This window comes from Chaetodon trifascialis, chromosome 18, assembly GCF_039877785.1.
Source record: "Chaetodon trifascialis isolate fChaTrf1 chromosome 18, fChaTrf1.hap1, whole genome shotgun sequence".
NCBI classification, from domain to species: domain Eukaryota; kingdom Metazoa; phylum Chordata; class Actinopteri; order Chaetodontiformes; family Chaetodontidae; genus Chaetodon; species Chaetodon trifascialis.
In genome coordinates this window covers 17,847,062-17,872,625 of record NC_092073.1, presented here as the reverse complement: position 1 = coordinate 17,872,625, position 25,564 = coordinate 17,847,062, and the positions used below count along the sequence as shown (strand labels likewise).

The 25,564-nt window shown below is 41.6% G+C and overlaps 3 protein-coding genes across 3 annotated transcripts in view; all 3 read right to left on the bottom strand.

Moving 5' to 3' along the window:
* The window catches only part of LOC139346648 (transcriptional regulator Myc-like), a 159,675-nt gene extending 156,424 nt beyond the window's left edge, over nt 1-3,251 (bottom strand). The window contains exon 1 of the mRNA XM_070985834.1: nt 828-3,251. Coding sequence (XP_070841935.1) covers nt 828-3,192 — 2,365 coding nt within the window. The 5' untranslated portion in view covers nt 3,193-3,251. The remainder of the gene's footprint in view (nt 1-827) is intronic.
* Nucleotides 3,252-3,261: 10 nt separating this feature from the next.
* On the bottom strand, nt 3,262-7,336 carry LOC139347186 (oxygen-regulated protein 1-like; the record flags this gene model as incomplete). Its single annotated transcript, XM_070986675.1, has 3 exons — nt 6,692-7,336; nt 5,847-6,003; nt 3,262-5,453 (listed from the first exon to the last, which is right to left on the bottom strand). Coding segments are annotated over exons 1-3 (2,994 nt in total), but the record flags the coding sequence as incomplete, so codon positions are not given.
* A 15,213-nt stretch (nt 7,337-22,549) lies between these two features.
* Nucleotides 22,550-24,645, bottom strand: sox17 (SRY-box transcription factor 17). The gene is made up of 2 exons (XM_070985925.1): nt 24,162-24,645; nt 22,550-23,783 (listed from the first exon to the last, which is right to left on the bottom strand). The coding sequence occupies exons 1-2, from the start codon at nt 24,457-24,459 to the stop codon at nt 22,882-22,884; spliced, it is 1,200 nt and encodes a 399-aa protein (XP_070842026.1). The 5' UTR covers nt 24,460-24,645; the 3' UTR covers nt 22,550-22,881.
* Between the last annotated feature and the right edge of the window lie 919 nt (nt 24,646-25,564).

Sequence of the window (25,564 nt, the reverse complement as noted above, 5' to 3'; positions counted from 1 at the left end):
TGAGCTGCTTATTTGATCATCTTTGGCCTTTGGTTGCTCTTCCTCTGCATGGTCTTCATAGCCGCTGTGGTCATTCCCACTGTCCTCATCCACATTAAATCGATAATGCTTTCCTAAACTGTCAGACTTTACCAAACTGCTGTTGTCTTTTTTGATATATGGATCCTGATTTACTATCAAATTGCTTAGATCTCCTTCTCCAGTATTCTGACTTTGTGTCTCATCTCTCATTTGTGTTTTATCAGAATGGTGGTCTTCATCCTCTGAGCTGACCTTGTCCTCTTCAGTCTCTTCTATCAAAGCCTTTAACTCTGTACATTTTTTCATTTCATGTGGAGCGTCATCAAGGTGTTCATCGTCCTCCATGCTCTCCTGCTCTTCCTCATTGCTAGGCAGACTTTCCTCAATGATGACCTTCAGCGCTTTACGTGCAACCTCAGGCTGTTCTTCCTCTGAGGATAACTCACCCACATCTGAGTTAGATGGACTTGCAGGGTTGGACAAAGCGTCTTTGTTACTCAGCTCCGTACAGTCAACCTCAGCTTGGTCATCTGGGCCAGACATTCTTCCCTCCCCTCTTGCATTCAGTTCGACATAGCAGCTGGAGTTTGGTTGCTTCTCCTCTTCCTCCTCAGAGTGACTTTCAGGGATGGACAAGTCGTCACTTCCCCTGCTCTCCGGTTGTATTCCCTCACATTCAACCTCTGGTTCCTCTTCTGAACTATGTTGCTCACCTGCTTCTGAGCTAGACACACTTTGCTCACAGCTCACTTTCTGCTCTAAATCTTTGTTGGCACTTGACGTGTTCTGCCCTTCCTGTTCTGAACCTGCCTCGTCATCGTCAGGGATACTCTCCTCACTGTGCAACTCATCACCTTCCATGTCTTCCTCCTCCACCTCAGAGGTACAGCTGTCTTGTTCAAGGTTTTTCTCGCTGTGGACTGCTACATTCATGTTTGTCTCTTCTTGGTTTGACTCTTCATCGTGACCTTGCTCCTGACTTTTCTCTTCCTGGTTTTCTTGATTGACTGCATCCATAGATGACTGCATACCCTCTCCATTCTTTGTTTCATGTGTCTGTTCATCATTTGGTTCGGCTGGTGGACATTTGGCCTCTCCCTTCCTCCCATATGTGCTCCCGTTGTCTTTAGCTGCCTGGTCAGCTGGTTTATGCTTTGCTTTCTCTTTTGTACTACCCATCCCGGGTTGTTTTGGCTGGTTAATGTCTGTGAATTTTTTAATGATGGATCTCACATCAACATTAACTTTCTTATCATCAGTGGTATCCGTGACATTGACAACATCTTCATTGGATAAATGAGATGTCAGCTCTACTTTTTCACAAATCTGGGCAGATATCTTTTCTGTATCAGCATTGTCAATTTTGACACCCGCTGAAAGGGATGCAAGCTCCTCTTTGAGCTTCACAGGTATGTCAAGATTATCCATGATCTCATCAATAACATTTTCATCAGTGTCACAGTCTTTTTCAGAGTGAGCTTTGGTTTCGAGTTCCTGCTCTGAATCATTTGGAGTCGAGCTGCGACTCTTGCATTTTTCGCTGAGTTCCTGAAAGCCCTTCCAACTTTGCAGGAGCTGCTTTGAAGCTGACTGCTGTAAATTTGACAAACTAGCTTTTAACTTGTGGGAATCCTCAATGCTGGCGATTTCCCTGAGAGAGCCTATCATTTTCAAAGCCTCGGCGCAGCTGACATTGTTTACGTTCAGCTCATCCATATTTAGGTTCGTTATGCCTTCCTTTAGAGTCATGACAGACAGGAAAGCAAGGAGAGCTTTAGAAGATGAGCCAAAGGTGGAGGCCACATGAGAGGAGAAGTCAGGCAGGCTGTTGGACCTTTCCAGACATGAAGGACGTTTGTTCTGTGTGATTTGTCTAATTGACTTTATTGAGTAGCAAATCTCCTCAAGCACAGGTTTCATGCTTGGCTGATTTGTGATGTTTAATGGCTGTGACATTTGTATTCCTGTCATGGATCTCTCTGTTCTAAGGTCATCTGTCTTGTTTACCTTGTTGTCATCACTCTGATCAGCATCTGATGGCGTAAGAGTGTTACAAGTCTGTGTTTTATCCAGTTCAGCTGCTGCTGTTACACTCTGTGGTGTTTGGTGACGCTTTCTTTCAGATGACGGTTTCCTTTGTGTCTTATTTGTTGCCTCTGATGTACTGTCTGACGAGAGATTTCTGGAGAGAAGCTTCCCACTTGACTTGTGTCTTACAGGTGGCGACACCATGTCCAGAGACTGAGAATATGGAGACAGTCTCTTCCGTGGTTTAGGTTTATAAAGCTGCTTTCTGTCAGTGGAGGGGCTAGCGTTTGGTGTTGCATGTTTTCGTACTCCAGTATTTGGGGACATAGTTTTATCAGGAGCATGGTTATGCATTGATGAGAATTTTGGAGAGTTATAAGGAAGTTCAGGAGAGAATTTCTTGGTTTGGGATTTTCTTTCTGGAGATGGACTACTCATAAGCTTTACTTTTTTCTCCAAGGGTTTAGGTGATGATACCTCCTTTTGAGTTAAAAGTGGTGTTTTATTAATTTTTGTCTCCTTAAATGGAAGCTCGCTTGGTGGAGGAGCCTCACTTGATGAAACACTGCCCGATGACACTCTGTCTGCAGATGTTAAACTACTAGGAGATGCAGAAGAACAACACGACAGACTATTTTTCAGATCTAAGATGCTCTTTGATTGCTGTGTTTCATCTGGTGGGGTGTCACTCACTCGTGTCCCTATTGAACAGATGCCGTTTGGCAGCACATTATCACCCATGTTGATGGGAGTTGATGATGTGGTTGTCTCTGAAGTGGCATCACTACATAAAGTATATTTATCCAGACAAACCTTTCTGAGAGACATTTTCCTGTCAAGAGATAAATCACTCACCAAAGGGGCCCTTTTAATAGAAGGACTTCTTGGTAATGGTGCTTCCCCCAGCGTGGCAGGAATGTCAGTCTGAATCGATGTTGTCATTTCCATTGTGTGGTCAGTGGGTGATATGGTCTTGTCAGATGTAGGACTGATGGATAATGGATGATTATCTGACATTTGACTGCTCACTGATGAGAGCCCGTACAATGGGCTGCTGACCACTGAGGAAACATCCATCACACAGTAGTCAGTGTTTGGTAGCTCTGTGTCTTCAGCAGGTGGTGGGGGAGGTGGGAGCTCCATTGAAAGTGTATTGCAAGGTGTTGCTTTTTGAAAAGAGATCTTGATTGGACTTGATTTATTTTCTGTTGGGGTCTTAGTCTGCGGCATTATTTCAGGACAGTAACGATCTGAGAGAGGCTTTATTTCTTCTTTACTTTTCTGAGCTAAACTATTGCGGTTTTCTGTGTTTGCAGTGGTTGTGTGACTGTCGATGATTTGCTGTTTGACTGCGGTTTTCTCCATTGATGGACTTGTTGATTTGTTGTCAAAGGACTGGATTCTTTGTTTGACAGAAGCCCCTTGCATGTTCTCAGGCAGTGGGTCAGTTTTGAGAGTTTGACATGTTTGTATTTCCGATGTCTCCTCCAAACATTTTACCTCCTCTACCACAATCATCAAGCCGTTATCATTTTCAGGCTCTCCACATCTGCTAACTTCTGTTTGTACAACAGTAACTGCTTCTAATTTTTTACCTTCTTCATCTGGGTAAGCTGTGGGGTTGAGATGGGCTTTCTCCAGCCAGTTTTCCACATATTCATTAGTAACAGAGCTGGAGGAGTTAAAAGCAGGCAGTGACATGCTTTCGCTGACATCATAGGACTCGTTTTCCTTCTTTCTCTCCTGATGAATTGATGTCTGCCGCGTCAGTATTCCCCGTGGTTGGCTTGCTTCATTGGGAGCAACATTCAGCATGATTTGTTCAAAAGAACCCGTCTCACTCTTATTCTCTTTCAATATCGGTGGTATATTTGGGTGTGTGAGAACACATTTTATGGTGTCATCCGACTGTTGTGAGCTGTTTCTTGAAACGCCCCCATCTCCATTTTGTGTTGGTCCCTTTTTAAGTTTCATTGTGCTTTTTGCTGATTTGGATTTATTCCCGTAAATTTTCTTGATGAACCCAGCACTGGAGAAAGTTTTCTTACGTTTCTCGGTTGCTTCTGCATAACTGTCTTTTTGTCTTTTCCCTGGTGACATAAGTCGACGAACATGTCTGTTGATCACTTTGGGTTTCGAGATTACCCTCTTATCCTTATTGACCTCTCTTTTTTGGGGCTTGTCTTTGCCTTTAGTGGGCTTTGGGAATTGTTGCTGAACATTTGTTGCTTGAATTTCACCAGTAATCAGTGAGGGAAACGTTAAATCAGATGTTATAGACATGCTCTCAGTTCTCCAGATGCTGACTGACTCAGAAGCCGTCGATGGTCTCCAGAGCTCAGGCTCAAACTCACTATTGGAGGTGAACTGTCCAGTTCCAGAGGTAGCTGGCCTGCAAGAAGGAATCCCAGAAGCAGACACGCCCTGTGCACAAAGGTTTGCAAAGAAATTATCCTGACAGGTCTGCTGTTCATATATGTGTAAGACAGTTTCAGTGACCTCCTCTCTGCTGGATTCAGTCTGAAGGATTTCAGTCACCCCTGCTGATCTGAATGTGGAGACATTTCTGCAGTTTATGTTGTTGACATCCACAGAGCCAAGTCTTCTAGGTTTGGGCACTGGTTTAGTACTACTCTGTTTGAACACGCAGTACTGCTCGGTCATGGCGCCATGTTCTGTCTGCTCTCTGTAGGAGTAGGAACCAACCATACCGCCCTGGATCCCCTCTGCTGGCAGTGATTTTATGCTCTCCACAGAGGCTTGCTTATTTCTTATTTGTTTGTGCCCTGGTGTAGGAGCTCTCCGAGGGGACTCCACCTCTGTTTGTACTTTGACATTATCTTCTTCATTACTGATCTCACTGAGAGCTCCATTGCTTGGCGATGGTGGATCCTCGTCATTGTTATCTTCAGTTTTGTCCTTGTTGATGGTGTCGATGGAGGCAGCAGGACTTTGTAAATCCACTGAGTTAGATTGTAGTGAGCTGATCTCCTGTTCTGCTTCAGGCTCTGGTAAACAGGTCACATTAAGCTGATTGGCTACACTTGAGCGTTTCAGAGTGGTCGTCCAATGGATGGTTTCCTCTTCCTTAATTGTCAGCCGCACCTTCATCTCCACTGTCATGCTACCATCTTGGTTAACGCGAAAGGACTTCTCAATGTCGTCCTCTGTGGGCAGCAAGCAGTTCTGCCCTCCAGCTCCATCTCCAAGGCAGATGTCGCCCTCTGTTTCTGCTACTGACTCCAACATATGACCCGACTCCAAGTCCACAGAGTTTGAGGGGTTGCTGGGTAGGTCATATGAACTTTCTGCGATGGAGTCATGGATCCGATTCACAATGTACCTCTCAGAGGAGGGAGAGAATTTTCTTGACTTTGAAGTATATGACAGAGACTTCTTTTTACCTTTTCATTCAGTCAGTGAGGTGCCAAAAAGTAGAAATGTCCAAAGATTTCAGGTAAGAATTGAGGGAGAAAACCCAGGAAGCATGAAAGAAGAAGACAGAGAAAAAAGGAAAGTTAGAAATACAATGTAACTACTCACAGCTCATGAAGAACAATACCCGACAGCCACATAGACGGTGTATGTAGGTCATCTACGGTATTATACATAATATCATTGCCTCAGCACTTTGCTAGTCTTCATCCCATGAGAGCAGGTAGATTACCGCAGACACACTGTGGGTGCAATGCAAGGGTCTATTAATGAGAATAAATGTTCTCATTAACTAAATGAAATAAAATGATTGTAGAGGGATCCATCAAAAAAAAAAAAGGGAGATTCTTATGAAAACTTACGGTTTAAAGCCTTTAGTTTTCTGAGGCGCATTCGATTGGTAGGCAGCATTGTTGGAGCTGGTGATTTCTGTACATTGTAGACTGCAGGCCTGAATGGCTCGCGGCCTGCAGCCACGACTGTCCCAGAGCACAGTATCAAACCTGGAAGACCATCCACCTGCAGTAGACAGAAAAATAAAATGAATTATCCTTCTAATGGCATTCCACTGCGTTAGCACTGGATAAAACCTTGAATACATTTGCTAGATTGGGATATAATTACAAAGTACATGCATGCACATATGAAACAAGTCTGTATTATTATTTATTAAAATGGCAGCCTGCACCAGCAGGCTCTGCATTTACAGTATATCCTTGACCCAAAGCCTTACAGTGAAGTATCCCAGAATGCCTTTCTGCGTATTAGGGTGAGTTGCTAAAGAAGCTTAAAACTTTCTCTCCTCATGTGACACTTATTTACAGGCAAGGTTTGAACCAGTCGATTACGGGCCAATAACGGTGCTACTAAAACCTAAACCTGTACATTAGTATTATATTTGAACATAATATATTTGAAAACTGTACTGCCCTCTATGTATCTATCAAATATATTGCTAAGAAATAAAATTATTATGTAATAATATTGTAATGGTTCTGTAAGATGATGCTTGAGTTTGCTTTCAGATTTCAGATTGGGTCTGAATCGCTTTGTCATTCAGGTCATCAGTGTTCTTTGATTTCTGGGCATTAGAAGGGAAGATTTAGTGAATATATTCTGGTGCTTTTTAGGAAATTACAGCTTGCAAAACCCTGTTTTCTTAGAAATAAATTGTGCTGCATGTGTCGTATCGACAGAGAACACTCACCCGTCTGCCATCAGGTGTGTGTAATTTCACCACATGGAACTGCAATAGCTCTGACATATATTCCAGGATGGACTCAAACGTGGGTGTAGTCCTCTTATTAAGCACCACAATGTGTTTTATAGTGGGGTCACCATTGCGAAAAACCAGCAGCCTCTTTGGTGTGCGCACAACCACCGGTTCCTTCTTGTGGATGCTCTGGCCGGGGAAAAGCCTGGCCTGCTGCACAGTCCGGCGGCGGGAACTAACAGGCCTGGCATGGTACCAGGGCGGCAGCTTCTTCCTGGCCAGCGCCAGGTTGATCGGTTTTACCTTACGACTGTCAGAGCAGATGTAGGATTTGCCATCCTCCAGTTCATCCAAAGTGTAGATCGCATGAACCCCCCGGGGAGTGGTGATGTTCCTCACCCCAAACGGCAGGGGAACCTTTTTAGAGAGACTGTCCAGGAGTGCATCAAATGTTTTAAAGGTGCGGTTGTTGATGACCATGCGCAGACCACTGAACTGAGGATCTCCGCTTTTGTAGAAGCAGACCCGCTTTGAGAGGATAGGGTCAATGATGCTCGGGTGGCGAGGGGTGCCGAAGGAGTGCCCGCTCCCTGATGACTGGTCAGGGAGGATCCTCCGAAGCCCCGTCTCATTCATCATGTTGATTGGCTGGGAAGTCAAAAGTCAAGGATTAGATATTCAGTAGAAACATAAAGGCTTCCTGTTTTTTCCACTTTATGCTGCTCAGTTGAGGTTCTGTATGGTTTGATGGAGTAAATGGTCAAACAATGTTTTTGATTCCTTAGCAGCAAAACTTCCTCCACAGAATCAATGAGAAGGTCCAAAAGGTTTCTCAAGTTGCTTCTACAAAACATTAACATTTTTTTACAGTAAACTAATGTTCACACATATTGTTCAACTGTTTTGTTCAATTTTAGAAATATACAAAGTAAAGGGTATTATTAGAACCTAATTACTGTCAGTGATGCAGTAACATAATAATGAGAAGAATAAAAGACACTTCTGCGCTCATAAGACTTCTGCAATTGGGTCAACAGGCAAACATAAGCAGGCTGAACAAAACACCATGTTCAAGACAACTTAGATAATTTATGATGTGCAAACAGCTGAATGACGTCTTGCAGACATATGTTGTTTACTTCTTATGACTGTGGCCATCAGGTAACGTGACCTCACTTCTGGGAATCTTGCCACGTGAACTGCATCTTCAATTATTTGATTACCTGGGTTTTATTAACACGAGTGATACGCAACTGTTTGGCACAGTCTTCTCTTTAACAGTATTTACTGCACCCAGTGCTTCTTTTAGCGCAATTATTAGTTTATGTTTAGTTTAGTTTAGTTTATGTAAGTTTATATAACACCACATTTCAGTATCATGCTTTTAATACAGAATATATATATAAGAATATTCAAGAAGCGAATTAATTTGATCCATGAGAACAGAACTAACTGAGGTCTCAACACTTCAATGCATTGATTGACTGATGAATTATTGTGCATTTCACGTGAGAAAAATATTATTCAAATAAAATATTCATTATTCAGGTAGATTTTTTTTCATTTTCAGGTTTGAAATAGACATAACAAAAAACAAAAAAATATATTTGAAGTAATTGTTGCTTGGAAAAAAATAGATCTGATTCAAATATTCAGTCATTGCATTTCTAATGTTGCAAGTGTTACACATAACTACAGACTATAACTGGAGACTGTAAGCTAAACAAACAAATAGCAAAACAGCAAAAAAAACCTGCAGCATTTCCAAGTGAACTCACCTACGTCGGCATCGTGAGAGTCGCAGCCGTTTTGAAAGGATCCATGAAAAGTTATTCCGCGCTCTACATGATGACTGCTGTTCAACTAACTGCACAGCAACAGTTTATTTCGGGAGACACCAGCATGGTTAATTTGCTTAATCTTTGCTTAAAGTTAATCTCCACTGCAAGTGCAGTGCTTGGAAATCCTCTTCAGAAAGGTGTGTCACACAGATGCATGCAGAGCTTTCGCAGCAGGGCAGGGTGGACTAAGGACTTGACACTTATTCATTGCACATTTTATGTTAAACAGACCTGAAACACATTTGTGCAGATGTTTTTCTCTGGGTTATATTGCCAATGGTGTCTTTTTTGCAAAACCATAACCATTTTAAAAACAAAAATTTTGGAAATTAAAAAAATAAATAAAATAAACAGTCACTCTTAGAACTATATAAGCATTACAGTATAACAAAACATCTGTCAAAGTGTTTTGCACGTGTGTTTGCTTTTATTTGAGACCTAAATAAGAGCACAAAGATGCACCTGCAGAAGGTTCTACGAATTAAAATGCAAGCAGCAGATGGTAAAATGGAGTCCAGTTGTAATATCCGTGCAGGGTTGTAATCTCATTTACGAACTCTTCAGATAATAAGGATTAAGGGGCTCTCTATTAGCAGGACCCTGTGAGAAGAGCACTTATTTTCAATGAAATTCACCTCATGACCTTAACATTGATTATCAACAAATGATTCGTTTTGTCTCTGGAGGCTGAACGTACATATACACATATAGCACGTTAACATGAAATAAAATATGAAATGTATAAATAACATTGGCATTCCTTTAATAGCAAACACACACTTTTATAGTTCCTCTGAAAATACACAAGCTCGTTCTCAAAATACAATTAAGTTTAGAAGGGTAGTGGAGTCCAGTAGATTAGGTTGAACCGTATTACTGGGGTATTAGCTCGTCATGTATACGCTTAACCATGAACTATCACGAGTTGCATAACAGTTACCAAAACCAAGTCTATTTCTGTAGTGAAAGGGATTAGCCGACAAGGGATAACTTCATTCCACAGTAAACCTGGGGCTGAAGTCAAGGAGTCAAAGGAATATACAAAAGTTATCAGGTTTCAGCGCAGCATAAAAGCTTAAAGCGATGACACTCTGTAATACTGTTTAGTTTACTGCTGTAAAAATATCTCAGGTGTGTACGAAAGGGACAATTTGTGCTGTAGGAAAGAATTCCTGCTGAACCCGACAGAGATTCAGGAATGCCACAGGAGGCTCCCATGTGCCGAGCCCGTGACCTGTTCCCAAAACAACAACGAGCACAAAAATGTGAAAAATCCTTCAAAGGAAGCTGGGGGTGAACAATGGAGGAAGCCCTCAGAGTAAACAGGTAGGCCTGAAGCCTGCATGCCCCTCATTCCAGCCCTCCACTCCAGAGATAAGAGAGAAGCAAACGTTGAAACCAAGCGGGTAGAAACGTCTGGTCGCGCTGATACAGCAGCACAGATCCTGCCAAACATACCCGAATCCGACTGAAAATAGGCCTGAGCTGAAGCTCTGCACTCAAAGTAGCATGACAGGTAATAACAACAAATGTCTGAAGCTCTATTTGTCACATAACCTTCCACGTCACAGAGTTATACCGAACCAGCTGGTGATATGAATACTGTTATTTTTCCTTCACATGATTACATGTGAAATCACACGCCGCCATGACAGAGATATCTGTCTCTGCGTTCCGGGTGTATTGTCACCCCTGCCGTGCTCTATTTTTAAGTCCTTGCGCCTATACTACAACTAATTGGCGCCAAGTTAGATTCAAACCTATGCTGTTAATGGGAAAAAATGTGTGATATGTTTTGGCCCTTGTCCCCTTTCTATATTTGGCTCAGCGTCCTCTATGCAGCTGCTCCTCCAGATCTGTCTGCCTGTGTTCCCATCAAACACCTCTCTTCAGTCTGCACATATTGCCTCAATTCGAGAGGCAAAGAGTCTCAGCTCGCCCCAGTCGGCTCATGCTTAAAAGGACAGAAATAATTTGGTGGCTACATAGCAAATAACAGCAGTTTGCTCTGATGTTGCGCTGCGTTTAGCCTCTGTAGTGTCGTTTGAGATAAAAAGCCCAGCTTGTTTTGTAGCCCTTGTAAGAACTGGTTAAAATTCCAAGCATTGCAGCTGTCAGGAATTCAATTATAAGTGATACAGCTGCACTGTGACCAACAGCAGTTTTAAACATTCACTTCAATTAAAAGCAAGGCAGCTGATCCCGCAAATATGATCTCTTTTGAACTTTTCTTGTGCCCCAAATCATTCCCTGTTCTTCCAGAATTCTTGAATATCTACAATAATGTCGATAAATTCCCTTTTTCCTTTGAGGCCGCTTGAATGTGAGATAAAAAAAATGGTGGCTTGGCAGACGTTGAGCCAAAAATATGCTTACTATTCAAAATTCCATTCAAGTTGCATGATGTTACATCTTTTTTCCCCTCTTAACTTCCAGTGGAATTCCCAGGTTTTGAATGAATCCCTGCCAAACGGACTCATAAGGTCACACCACCGCCTGTCCCCTCCCCGCCAAAACCCCTCGCGCAGCAGTCAGAGGTCCCCACCCCATCCATTTTGAGCACTCAGTATCAGCTGTGCCAAGCTTTTAATCTGCCTGGTGACATCCCAGTGTTTCCTGCATGGGACAGAGGGAAAGATAAGCACGCTTCTCTGTGCGGTAAATCACTCCACACTCCCGCTCGTTCACTGATATGACCATTATTCAATTAGGCTGCACTCAAACTCACCACAATTCTTGGTAATTACAGTCAGAGGCTTGGCGGCTGTTTCCACATTATTTTCATTTTCTCCTTGAATATCAATGCGTCAGGAATGATAATCAAATTATGTAATATATAACAAACTGAGTGGGGCCATTCTTTGCATAATGGCCAATTTAACTTTTGAGTACATTTTGCAGTATTGCTATTTGAAGTAAACTGGCAACACATACGCAGTCCTACATCTGAGACTGCATTTTTCTTATTCTTCTCTTTTTCTTAATCCTTATTTTACCAGAATATTCAAAAAAGGCAGTACAGTTTAAAGACAGTATAAACACGGTGTGTTTTCAACATCATAAAGGCTGCAGGAGCGAGACGTTGTGGACTGAAAAAATAAATAGACAAAGGGAGCAAAGGTAAAATACAGTGTTAGATAAGTTAAAATGATATGCAGATTGTGATGATACAGTATATAAACGACCAAGCCCCTCTACAGCAATATAAATACTGAAATGCTCAGAATGTGGACTATTATTCTCCAGAGGACAGTGGCAGGCAGGGTCCTCCTCACCAAAGGGCTCAATACCGCATGGCTGTTAGCTTTGGAGGGCCCGGGCGGAGGGCCAGTCCGCTGACGGGACAACCTGGCTACCCGCGAGCCAGATAGCAGCCCGGGGTGAGGAGTGATTTATCCGTCTGTGCTCGCATCAGACAGCCTTCCTCTGATTAAGGGTCAGTCACTGAGCGACAGAGCTGAGTGGAGTGGAGAGGGCGAGACAGGCGGCCTCCCTGTGTGAGACACTGGCATCCTGACCGCCACACAAATGGACTTTCCAGACGCTGCAAGCAGCACATGTACTGTAGTGTGTGCCTGCCATGAACACACACATTCACACACACATTTACAAGTGGGCATGGACACGGGATTGTGCACGTAGTCATTATTCCTCCTCTCCCTTTTATTCACATACACTAACTGACTTACACACACATAAACAGACACGGCAGAGCCGAGATAAAGACGTATTGAACTGGCCTTGACATTGACTCAGCCTGACAACAAAAGGATGTGGTGAATCTGAGTCGCCCACTGTTTGACTTGTCTCTGCGGGCTGTTAAAGATCAGTGTTCCTCCTGCTCAGGGTTCACAAACAGGTTACCACCTCCATCAATTTCAGGGGAGGTGGTGTCTATTGTGTGCATATACTGTAAGGGAATACTGGAGGGGTGAAAAGTACCCGGTTCAGTTTTCATGGACTCATGGTTGTTTTTAAGTAAATATTGAGATCAGTACTTCTAAAGGGATTAAAAGAAAATTAATTATTGGCCTCAACCGCTACTGATTAACCTGCAGTTATGGCAAAATCAGGACTTTCAACGGTAAGGAAATCTACGAGGAAGCTCAGAAAGAAAACACAGGCACTATTTTCAGTTGGTAGGCCGCTTCATGTAACGCTACTTACAATATGAAAACATCTGTTGGTCCCATTCCTTAATTTATTCCACAATTTCACTCCTGTAAATCCGTCCAAATGTTAAACCCTTGCATGATACAATGTGCCACATGCCCAGCTGCTATTTCACTTGTATGCACTTCCATCGGTGATATTCATGCATTAACGCCTTACTCCTCCTGCGTCCTGAGATGTCCTGCGCTGGTTTCTTTTACTTTCATTTCCTTTGTTGTAGTCATTGTTACTGTGTCTCTTTCACAATGAACTCCTGAGACTAAGTAGCTGTTTTTAAAGCTGTTGAATTGTGTACTGAAAGAAATTACGGCTACAATATTCCTGTTTTACTCAGAATTTACATTAAAAGTAACAAGGGAATGGTTTGTATCTTGTTTTGTGACACTTGTATGTATAGTGGAACAATATTGTGAGGTTTTATTCATCTCTGTGGATAATTGTGAGCTGCTGAAAGATGCTCTCACCTCTGCCAGGCATGCTGAATATTCGGGCTAGTATGGATCTTTAGAATAAAATATCACCAACAATATTGAGTCTGGGAGAGTAACACAGATTTTCACACAACAAAATGAACAGAAATAGTTTCACAGCCATGAGGGGAAATCTTATATGGCACAGATCATCAGTGCAGATTACAATTTTAACAATACACAGTACAATCTGTCCATGAATTTTATGGCCACAACCTCCCTCTGATTTTTACAACATTCAGGAAATCAGAGGACAAAACCTGGAAACATGCTCGATGGTGTCAGATGTCACAAAATTTCACAATATTCAGAAGACCTTACTCCACATTTCAATGACTGAATACAGAGAGTTTTACCTTTCATGTGGTTAAGGAGGCCGATCAAAGCAGACGTTTAACAGCAGACAATACTGCCGAGCGTCCTCACCGTAGATCGAGCTGCTGAAGTGTCATCAGACAATAATCAGGAGCAGCCAGAGAATGTGTACACACCCGATCAGATACACACACCTCTCCATATTTCAGATATTAAATTAATAAAGACACACCTCTGTTAGAAGAAACAAAGACAAGCATTATGATGGGACAATAAATGATTTGGCAAGATTTTACCTGAAAATAATAAATGGTTATTGCACATAATATAGCATTTTAACTGTATAACAATATAATAATGTTCTGTATGTACAGTAATGAACAATTATTTTATAAGAAAATACAAACTTCTAGCAATCCTACAACCATGATTATATAAAATGAGTAATGAACAAAGCAAGAAAGTATTACAACATATTTAAAAAATAAATAGCTATGATCATAATAATAGAGGAATTATTTACATTGCCTAGATAACTGCTCTATTAGAAAAGAGATAATGTGATAGAAAATGTTATAATAAATACACTTATGATACATTATGATACAAGTTGTAAGGCTACTACAAACACTGCATTTTCTAAACGTGGTGTTTCTCTGTCTTCATCATACATCCAAAGCTGTAGGAATATCATAATCATCTTATAATATTTGTATATCTCACATTAGATTTAACATTAGGGGAAAATCCTGACATTTTCAACAGACTTTAGATGACCTGCAGCATTTCTCACCTTGTTTCTTAATGACACATTAATACACATTATGACATTTTATGATTCGCCTATTATGTAATTATGATTTAGCTGTCATGTGTTTACGACGACTTCGAATGTACCATAACAAGCACGTCAGTGACAGGTTACCGCATCAGTAGTAATGACAGCAGAGCTGGAGCTTGAACCCGGCTGTGCGTGACTGCACAGCAGGACCTCTGTCAGGGATTACTGGGCCACGTCACCTTACCTGGATTCATGGCACTCACAGCCAGCTCACGTGCTCTCACCTTCCCTCACTCTCTGACTCTTCCCCAAAGACTCTGGACTGACCTTACTCTGCACCTCCAGACTTAAAATGTCAGCTGTTATTTTTCGCTTAAGTCCACCTCTTTACATCTATACAATAACTGAATAAAAAACTGAATGATACATTTATTTTTAAGGTGAAGCAACTGAGAAAATGTTTAGGTTTATTTATGAGTCCCACCACAGGTCAATATTCAATTTCAGGAAAGGTACAAATATTACACAATCACTGGTTAATGAAAATAAAAGAAAGGCACCCCTTTAAATGGTCTCTTAATCGAATCAAATGTCTTTTTTAAAAACTCAGACTTAATACATTTTTACAATTGTGACATGATACTATAATTGATTAATTCCATCAATTAACCAATATTTAAGAAAACCTCTGCTATCACACACTTTTAAAAAATCAATATTTAATTTTACATTATTCAATGAAAATTAATGTAATAACATAATGTCCTTAAATTATCTGACAATTTCTTGTGCGCACTGAATAAATGTTGCATTTTACATGTCAACCAAATTAGAGAAACATTAATATTGCATTTCTCAAAGTTACCACATTACTACATTATTACTTTTTCACAGACCCCCACCTGGTGAAGGATTAACGTGAGCTTCATGTATTCCTGTGCACAGCTGACCCCTGGTGGCAACAACTGACACTGCAACTGACTTCTGATTAGCATGTAGAAACCTGGAACAGTGCAGCCACTTTTACATGAAGAGAACATTAAATCTGAATTTTTAGACACGTACAGTATGAACATTAGTGAGTATGACTGTGTTACAGATTGTTATCTGCCCACCCAGAGGAGACAGGAGGGAGGAACACACTGTCAGCTTTTGGGGAACTGGAAGTAGACTGTTTGCTATTTCAGTGGAAATGTGTTTGATATTTGTTTGAAGTTCATAATCCAATAACATGAGCACAAATACACTTCCTGTGTAAGAGACAGCTTTCAGACGGATTGTGTTATTGAAACAGAAAAATACCAAACAGTGTCTAGACGTTGTTCTGACTGTAGGTTCACTCAACTTAAACATTTATCTATAAATATGATACTGGAACTTGGTTTTACTCGCATTGTCTTACCCATTTTTTTGGTGGCAAAATTCTCATAAAACCAGAAATTTATGAGTTTGGAAGTTGTCATGTGAATTTTAGATGATAGACATTTGTTTTTATTGCATTCAAAAGGATGAAAAAGCCACAGAATTTATTATTTTATTGAATACAGTATATTAGTAGATTAGTTTTACAAATCTCCCTTATCAAAAAAAATCTGAGGCTGACACAACGATGGAGAAACTGTGTACAAATATTAAACATAATAAAGGGTTCAATTTAAACAGCAAGTTTAGCGTTTTTATTAAATGTCAATAAGAGGAGCAGAAAAAAAAAGTCTCCTGCTCACACACAAACACATGCACATACACATACACACTCATTCAGAAACAATGAGACAACAAAGGGTAGTTGACCCGGGTCATGACACTCTGCCCTCTCCCGTCTTTATTTAGAATATATTTTTATGTATTTTTATTCTTTAGGAAGTCCTACCGGTGATTCCCGAAATGGTGTGAATTTCACAGAGCGTGGCTTCCTCTCGGATAGAGGATGTTCCCAGCCAATCTTTCATGGATGGAGCAAACAGGAGTCATCGGAACGAGGAAGTGGAGACAGGTGCTCTCTGGAAGATTCAAAGATCCACAGAAAAAAAAAACCACAACAGACAATGGTCCATATTTATCTTGTGAAATGCAGCTCAGCCGAGCCTCTGAGTATTTATACTGGCTTTATATTAATTCACTCTCATCACCAGTCATCCATTTTTTGATAAGATAAAATAAAATGCAAACGTATGTAAAACGTGCCTTGATTCACGATGCCACTTGATTCAAACATTCTTTTCTTTTCGCTATTTCAACTGCTTAACTGTTGTTTTAGCTAATGGCTAATGGTATTGCAACATTCATTAGCTATATATATCTAATCATTCATCCATTAGCTTACTAACTTTCATCTAACTCAACCATTAGCGTACCTTCAGCTATTTCACAATTTATTCATTAGATATCTAGCTATCTAATCTTTAGCTATTTCGTCATTTATCTATTTGCTAACTGTTTCAAATGTTTCACCATTAGCTAACCTTCGCTGTTTCAACAGTTTATCCATGAGAACACTTTTGGCTAACTGTTTCAGCTATTTCTATTTTAGCTATTTCATCATGGATCCATTAGCTCATTGTTTCATCTGTTTATGCGTTAGCCACTGTCTGCTCTTTCAGCAATTTATCCATTAGCCACTTTTAGCTGTTTCAGCAATTTATCCACGAAGCCACTTTTGGCTAACTATTACATTTCTGTCTTAGCTATTTCACTACTTTTTGATAGCTAGCTAACAATTTGGCTACCGTTTCAACTTCTTCCATCTCTTTTATTTCTTTCAACCATCGATTCCATCAATTGTATCTAGCTAAGCTCTGTGTTGGGGTGTTACAGCTTGCTCAAATATTCAATATATTTCATGTTAAAACAGTGATTTCATTTTTTTTTTTTAAACCATAGTTGAGCTATTCTGCATCTTCCCATATAGGCTATGCACTGAAATAAATGAATAGTTTTAAAAAAAATAATATAGGCCAGTCATTGGCCCTATAGGATATATGTCTTTGTTTTCATTCACAATTGCTCCCTTTCCCCTCCTCTGTCCTTGGTAATGCCTATCAAGTTAAGTTAGTCATTAATGTTGCTTAGTATGACGTTTAGTTAGTCATGGTGCGCAGTGTTCTTTGCTACGAGACAGCATTGCTCACTTTCCTTACATGTTTCCAAAGAAGGGAGGTCCAGAGCCAACAAGGAGTCCTTTAACAAGGGGACATGAGACTTAAAGAGGGCAAAATGTGGCTGTACTCTGCCAACACCCTTTAGCCTCCCAAAGAAAAACACAGTGCAGAGGAAACTGACTGCTGATGTAGTCATCTTATACTCACTACCCGCCTGGACACGAGCTAAAAATTGTCCTGGATGCCACAAGGGGATTCAAACAAAAGAACAGGGAGCACTGAGCTGATCAGGAGAGGCCTGGAGTTGATTCAGCTCCCTGACTCAATTCCTGACTGTGAAACAAATGTGCCAGCCACCTTGAAAAATGTTCTCTGGTATCAGACAACCATTTTATAATCAACGCTAGCTTCTCTTTGTGTCCTTGTATTAATTTGTGTCTTGACAGTTTATGATAATTACATGTCATCTTACACTTTAATCCTGTTTTAAACATAAATTAAATGATTCCCATTTGTCACTTTTAAATTTCCCCTTCAATAGCTTCAGAGGTAGATTAAATGTTTGATGCTGTATTCACAAATGTTAAAATGAACACATTATTGGTCATTTTTATGCTGCAACATTACCTTGAACAGAAAACTTGATGTCTAATGTGTTGTTTTGTACAGCTTTCCTTGTATTTCAGAAGACATACTAAACAGTCTGTTAATGTTTAATACATTTTACATACGTACAGTGTTGTATCTTCAAAAACAACTACAGTGAAAAGCCTCTCATGAACCAGAATTTAACCAAAAGCCAAAGATTTCTAAGTGTTATGTGTTGCATTCAGGTGTTTCTTTTGCCACTGTACTAGGTGGGTTTAATGGTTCTCAGAATAAAAAGGCTTTGTTTGTTATGTGCTTCAGATGAGACTGATGATAAATTTTTATCTTTTATTGTTCATTTTTCAATTGTAAATTGAGAGAAAACAAAGTTCTTCATTTGTAATTAGGTCCATATAGGCTGGGAACTTTTACATGCACAACCCAATAAATAAAATAGCACTCACAAACTAACGAATTAAAATAAAACAAAATATTTTCCCTCACAACGCGATGGACCCAGCAAAGGGTCTTCAGGGCGTAAGAGATAAAGTTTTCCATCAGAAATGAAAAACAGGTTCTGATGCAAAGCCGTTAAATCACGTTGAGCTTTATGTCACTGTACCATAGCTGCTGTGCAATAAAAATACTTGAAAAACCATTTGCGTATAATCCCTGTGAATTCTGACACAGCAGCTGGCATCTTGGCACAAAAAGTGGGGGTACCTGTTCAATTGATCAACTATTTATAGCTGAATGTGTGACAAAAGCAGAGCTGGAATCAGAAGAAAAGTAAACTATTGAGACGCAGCATTGAGTGAAGATTGACTGGATCCACTATATATAGTGGGGACACAACTGGACGGTGGTGTGACAGGCAGGGACCATAAAAGCAGGCCAGAGAGGGACAGCATATGCCTGGGATTATGAGCAACCAGCCCTGCTTTAGACAAGGGACACACCCTCTCCTGCAGCTGTCTCACATGCTGTATTTGCAATCTGCTATCAATGACTTAATCAGTTTGGGCCCTCGCTGCCTCTCTGTGTCTGTCCCTGAAAGCGGACAAGGGAATCTTCACCTCAACGAGCCTTTTTATTTATGTGTGTGCATTACTGGGTGGTATTTATGATGAAACCAAACACTTTTCAAACACACACGCAGATTTTGAGGTTGTTTTACGGGCACATGTGTTTTGTGATCATAGTAACTTCAGACGACGCCTGTCACGTTGTTCAGTAATGTCTTTGTTTATGCTAAGGCAAAGAATTCCTAATAATAATCACCAAGTATCATGACCTTTGACACAGACTTATTTGCTGACAGTGCTTGATATTTGGGGTTTGAGCTGCAGCTGACCATTATTGTCAATATTGACAAACTATTACAATAAATCAATTAATCATTTAGGCTGTGAATATTAGAAAATAGGTCAAAATTATGTTCCCGGATCCAAATAAGATATCTTCAGAGTCCTTGTTTTGTCCAGCCAACAGTCCAAAAGTAGTCTATCTTCACACATGCGAAGCTGAAAGGAAATGTTTCCTTGATAAAAACGATTAACTTTCGAAGAAGGCACCATTGATAAAAGGTTTTTTAAGTTGAAACTAATGACTTTATTCATGGTTAATAAATCATTTACTTATCCTTAGATGAGCTATTAGCCATTGATGTGAGCAACTTTGTGGTTGCCAGATTGTGGAAAAGCCCTTTGGCTGGTGTTTATTCTGTCTTTTTTTTTTGGAAATAATGCAGCTATATATTTTAGTCTGCACCAATCAGTCAAAGGGATTTTTCTCAGCCTGGCAACAGAAAATTTGCTCTTCTTAATGGCTTATAACAGATCTCTTAATTAACCTGTAGAATTAAGGTGTTATCAAAATTATTGTGCGTTAATTTTCCCTCTGCTGATTAATTGCTTTATCGAGTAATTGCTTTGGCACTATTCTTGTTTTTAACACTGGTTTTGAACAATTCACATGTCGACTGCATCCAAAATTAAAGATCACTGTTTAAAAATGTCTTTTTGTTCACTCTCCTTGTTTCTGAACGGTGGAAAGTTAAGAGAAAGAGAAATCACAATAGCTTGCACCTGGATTCAGCTCATAAGGAGGGCGTATCTCGTCTGGACATTCAGTGTTTATTTATGATGTACAGCACATTCAACTGCAGCTAACATGACATTATAACGACTAATAAAACCTCTGACTGAGCTCCACTGTGTTTGTGTCTGATATTGATGGTTTATTGGGGGCTGAATGAAATAAACTGCAGCTGGCTCTGTGAGTAAATGACGCTGTGTTTGTGAAAGGCAGCTACCTGAGATGAGATTAGGGCAGTGCCATGATTAAGTGCTGCTGTGTTAATGTAGCCGACCGCCCTGCTGTAATCTCTGAGTGGCTCTCTGCAGACTGCTGGCAGTGAGGCCCCGGGACACACACACACACACACACACACACACACACACACACACACACACACACACACACACACACACACACACACACTTCCACAGCGATGGGAACACCATGAAAGCCCTGATTTCCTGAGCTTTGAGCTGTGCTCTCTCTGCTCTGACTGAACGTCTTTTACCTGGAAACACCTGAGGGCTGCTTACTGTAATGTGTAAATAAACCCAAAATGTTTCAAAATGGAAAAAAAATGTGTGTTGATTTATATGAAAAAGCCTGAGTTGTATTGTGGTAAATGTGCAGTGTATAAAATATATTTTTTATATAGTTCAAACATACAATATTTGCATGTTGGTGTTGCTTGTCTGATATTATTATGGCCTGTCTCATAGAAGACATACAAGGTTACTACTATCAACAATTTAATTTGACATGTGTAAAACACTTGAAAACATATTGCAAACAAGATCTATATGACTAAACTACCACATGCAAAACATATAGTGTTGTTTTTGTATAAGATGCACATTCATATGTAATTTTTCAGATTTTTATTTGTCACACTAGTCTTGAGAGAATCTATGCTGCATTTCACTCACATATTGTTTATTTGTCAAATAATTGCACCTCCATTTAAAAGATAAAATCAACTTAATTCAACAGAAAATAGACAAAACATAATCATCACAAAGTCTCATACCAATATTTACAACGTACCAACACCTTCCCGTGACTTAAAAATAAACTTTGAAATGCCAAAGTCACTCAGTGAGCTCTTCCTCGTCAATTATCCCAGATCAATTAGCTTGAGGAGATAATATCACGGCTGACATGGGGGGTCTGTCTCTCCCTAAGTCTGCACAGGTGACCCCCACCCACTCTGCTGAAGCCTCGGGGATCGTGGCCTGAGCCTGTTGTTATGCACCCATTAGCTGTAACAACAGGGAGGATAAACCTGCCACTCAGCTGCAGACTGAATTTAAACGCATTCACACTACTTACAGTGGATTGTTCCGCACAGCCCGGAGGGAAATAAGTCAGCCTGAGTGTGAGCGGTGTAAGAAGACGTAACATCCTACACATATCAGACTTACAAAACGCTTCACAGTGTGTGTTGAAGTCAAGAAGTAGCTGTTAGCATTAAAACGACAAAGCAATCCATATTTTTTCTGATTGAAATAAGAGCTGTGGGAAGAACCAGCAGTATTTACCCTGAGATCCAGCTAGTCCACCACTTCTCTTAAAAAGGAGAATATTTAAAAACATTCAGCACGAACAAAGCGCATGAACATATACACTTCTGGAACATGTTTCCTCTGAAGTGCTAAAAATGGATCGTGAGGTCAGGGTGATTGACCCCCCAGCGAAGAACCTCTTCCTTTCAAATTCGGGAAAATCTCTATTTATAAAATGGGACTCTTTCTTGGCTATAAATACCATAAATTTTCCTCAAGGCTTGGTCTGGTCTCTTATAGATTTTTACCTGATAAATTTGATATATGATGAAGCAACAGACAGGCGTTGGTGGTTAAATATATCACGAGGTCTATCAGTAGACTCACAGAAATAAAACCTGATGTCATTGCTGTGTTATTATGCATAGAGGGAGGATGGATATTGAACTATGCCTCATGTTCAGCTGTGAAAATACACAAAATAAAGTGTCACTATTGTTTAATGGATGTGTAGTAGGCCGCAGTGAATTTTAATGGCCTCTAGCATTAATCAGAGGAGACTAAATCATTTACCGGCAGGATGTCCGGAGCATAAACTGTGCTCCCATGCTGCGAAAACAAGGCGCCATGTGTAACGCAGACACTGAGATTACCTCCACTCTGTCCGGGCCAGGAAGCCGGGTCGCTGCCCTGCTTCCAGGTGAGCAACTGGTGCCGCTGGGAGCCCATTCAGCTCCGTGTGGAAGTGGGAAAAACCAACAGAGATAGCGCCATGTAATACAGAGCCAGCACTGAATGAACGGTAATGTCGTGCCACGTGGAAAAACATCTGAAAAGTGAATTTGTCCTGTGAGGATTTTCATTTTTTTCATTATAAACTCACTGGCCAATCAGCAGCTTCTACTGTTAGGCGACAGAGCTTTTAAGAATAATAAAGAAAGTTTCAGTCAGACTGAAATATAAAAGAATGGGAAATAATAAATACAGGAGAGGATAGGTCTATTTGCAAAAATTTATTTCTCAAAAGTGCAAAAAGTATAAAAAACACCTTCAGTATATACAAAAACTTTAAAATAGTGACTGTACAATATTTATTATCACAAAATGAATTCATATCCCTGCGAGGGTGGAAGAAAAAAAAGTTAAAACCAGTGTTCATAGACAGTAGACAGATACAGTACAACAGTCTTCTCCAAAGATTCATTTCAAAACCTCGTGGACCTCCTGTGCTGAAAACAGATTTAAAAAAATAAAAACATTTTTGTTCAAATTTAGCTGCAGAGATTTGAGGTCAGATCATGTGTCCTTGCAGCAGGGGTGACGGGCCAGGCAGGAGGTTAGGAGTTGTTGTAGCTACAGTAATACACAGCTGTGCTGGCGTCTGACAGCACCGATGATATGAGGCTTTCAGGTCCTTGCATGCCAGCCTCGTGTGGCCCGTACGCCAAGCCTGTCATGTCCGCACGCGCCGAAGAGGAACTCAAATACTGCTCGAACTCGCTGCGGTCCACCTCGGACAGCAGCTCAGAGTGGTGCATCTGCTCCACGCTGTCTGAGTGAGGGTGGGAGTCAGGAGGGGGGGAGAGCTGTCCTGCCCCGCCAGGATGCCTCTTGGGGTGGCCGGGACTGCAGTGCTGGGTGTAATACATGGCCAGAGGGTTGGGGCATCCCATGTAGGAAGGGGGGAGGGCGGCAGGCTGCGGGGGCTGCTCTGGAGCTGAGGTGGGGTGTCGGTGCAGGATGGGGTTGCTGTGGTGGTTGGGGAGGGGGTCCTGGGGCTGGTACTCTGCCGCCTGGGAGTGGTAAGCGTACGCAGGCATCATGTGGCAGTCCTCTTGTGAATGTGGGGGGAAGAACATGGAGTCTGACTCCACAGCGTCCAGAGGAGAGGTGTCAGGCGTAGGGAGGCTGTAGGTTTCATAAGAGGGGCCCCCGAGAGCCTGAGCATCTCGGTAGTGGCTGAGCTGCTGCGGAGGAAGCTGGAAGCCGTGCTCGTGGTAGCCCAGGCCTAGACTCTCCACACACACTCGGCCGTCCCCGGACATCGACTGGGCCTGGTGATCGGACACGCCGTGGACTAGAAAACCAGAGTCCAGCCTCTTAATCCTCTTCACCTGCTTCCGCCGCCGGGGCCTGTACTTGTAGTTTGGGTGATCCTGCATGTGCTGGACCCGCAGCCGCTCGGCCTCCTCCACAAAGGGCTGCTTTTCTGTGACAGGAAGGGCTTTCCATGATTTCCCTGCAGGTCAAGAGGAGAGTGCACATCAGTGATATGTCAGCAGATACTGTACGCAGTCTGGTGATGCACACAAAAATAGCTTGTTGCCATTTTAGGGGGCAGGGACAGGTTTTTCAGGTTACATGTGCAGCTTAACTCTGACACAGTAACTTTTAATATCACAGCAACATAACCTGCTGCCAAAACAGCCACTACAGCAAGTGACAAATAACCATTCACGTTTTTCTGATCCGAATAAAACATGAAATGAAATGAAACACGCGCGTAAAATTCAGAAACAATGAGAGCAATAATATTATCACTTAATAATAACCTGCAGTGCTCTGGCAAATAGGCGAACAGCATGGGGTTGATTAAATAAAGCTTAGAATTACTTACCCAGCATTTTGCTCAGCTCCGCGTTGTGCAGGTCCGGGTTTTGCTGCGCCAGTCTCTTGCGCTCATCCTTCGCCCAGACCATGAACGCGTTCATGGGCCGTCGGATCCGCGGTTCGCTCTTCCCGCGATTCTGGTTGCCGGAGCCGGAGGCGCACGGCTCGTTTTTCACTTTGGTGTCCCCAAGAGGACTGAGGGGGTCGGCCCACTGGCAGTGTCCCATTCCAGGCATCATGACTGACATCGTACACCTTGCCTGGGTCTGATCGTCGCTGGCGTAGCCCGCATCGGGACTGCTCATCTCTGTCCAGCTGGGAGGTTTAGGAGAGCAAAGGCGACAGCGCACGACTACTGAGAACAGCCTACCGATAGATTACAAGACAAGAACTTAACAAGGATTCTGGCTTTCAAGCTGGAATGAAAAATAATTAATCACATCCATTGGCCACTTCCAAGTCTCCCGTGGGCTGATCGGTACCGACTACTCAGCGCTGCATGTGAAGGTTGGTGCGCTATAAACTCACAGGCAGCCAATCACCATGGGGTGGGAGTGCCCACTACAAAGGTGTAAAAAAGTTTCGAGTACCCCGCCTCCTAAACTAGTTTAAGAGCCGGGACCTTCTGGGGAAAGACGCTGAGAGAGTTCAAATGGATGCAAAATTGTGGCTGATGAGGATACACGCTCATGTGCGCATTTTATTTAAATAGAAAGTTATTTCAAGCGAGAATAAGAGTATGAGATATAAAATCCAGGCTTTCGTGTCAGCTTTTAAAGCGGCAGTGTGTTTACCTACTTTAAGAGCGAGGAGACGTGAAACCGATGAACTCTAATCCACAATAACGTTTATTTGGACAGTCACGTGGTCCAGTTTTAATCGTCACCCTTGCATTAGACCGACACTAATACTCAGGCATCAATCACCAGTCTGTGTATTGGCGGGTTAGCGGCGTTAGAATCTTGAATATCAGGTTTACGCGTGGACTTAATGGCTCCCTCATTGGCGACGTTTACGCACGATCATTTGATTCATTTGGTCAGAGACTGTCTTTGAGTGCAGCCTAATGAGACGCGCTGGACAAAACGCGTTAATCCGGCGTTTGAACGCCCTGAAAGTGAAATCAGTAAGAGTAAAGAAAGCTTAAATAAACTCCCATCAGATAGTTGTGAAGCGATGAGGCCCCTGACACAAAAACTGTAAAATGTTGTGATACTGGTGTGACCTTCAAATGTCAAAACACTTTTAGTGTCGTTGGCCGACCAGACGTCGGTCTGCGATGTTAATGACCCAAACAAACAACTTGAGAGAGTAAAACACGTTTCCAGTATCACATTTATGAAGAGAACAGCTCATGTCTGGAAAACAGCCCAAACATCTTTGTCTTAACTTATTTTTACAGCAGTGACA